The sequence below is a fragment of the Phalaenopsis equestris genome, unplaced genomic scaffold (assembly GCF_001263595.1).
Source record: "Phalaenopsis equestris unplaced genomic scaffold, ASM126359v1 Scaffold182093, whole genome shotgun sequence".
NCBI lineage: Eukaryota > Viridiplantae > Streptophyta > Magnoliopsida > Asparagales > Orchidaceae > Phalaenopsis > Phalaenopsis equestris.
Genome location: NW_018202042.1, coordinates 1 through 533, shown reverse-complemented (window position 1 = coordinate 533; position 533 = coordinate 1). Strand labels below are relative to the sequence as shown.

General features: G+C 50.8%; 1 protein-coding gene across 1 annotated transcript; it reads left to right on the top strand.

Moving 5' to 3' along the window:
• Nucleotides 1–3: 3 nt before the first annotated feature.
• Nucleotides 4–456, top strand: LOC110034296 (the record flags this gene model as incomplete). Its single annotated transcript, XM_020738573.1, has 1 exon — nt 4–456. A coding segment is annotated over one exon (342 nt), but the record flags the coding sequence as incomplete, so codon positions are not given.
• Nucleotides 457–533: the final 77 nt, after the last annotated feature.

The following is a 533-nucleotide window of genomic DNA, read 5'->3' as shown; positions in this document are numbered from 1 at the left end:
CTCCGCCGGCCGACATTATTAAAAAGCGCGGGAAGCCCGCAGCGCCATCACCAAGCGGCTCTGTCGTCGGCGTCATCTCCATCTTCGGCGTCGTCTTCGGCTTCGGCTTCGTCTTCGGCGGCATCGGCAGTGTCGGCGGCGTCGGGGAATGCGAGGCAGTATGAGTTCTTGGAGGAGATGAGGGCGGCATGCGAAGCAGTGCTGCCGAAGGCTAGGGTTCGGGTGGAGAAGGTGGAGATCGAGGGGAGGGAGAAAGCTGCGACGATTCTAGAGCAGACGAAGAGACTCGGAGTTGGTTTGCTTGTTATTGGCCAGCGCCGTTCCTCTTCTTCCTTCTTGGCGTAAGTCCCTTTTCACCTCTCTGTTTCATAGGTTAGTCTCGACTGAAGGCTACAATAATTCTGAATATGTGTGTTTCAAAAACTAGATTTTTTGAACAAGTTCGTTGAGTGCATAAGCCGAATTTGAACAAGAAATTTCTACTTGTTTGCTGAATGAGTTGGGCAAGAATAAGATTCTGTTCTATTATATTT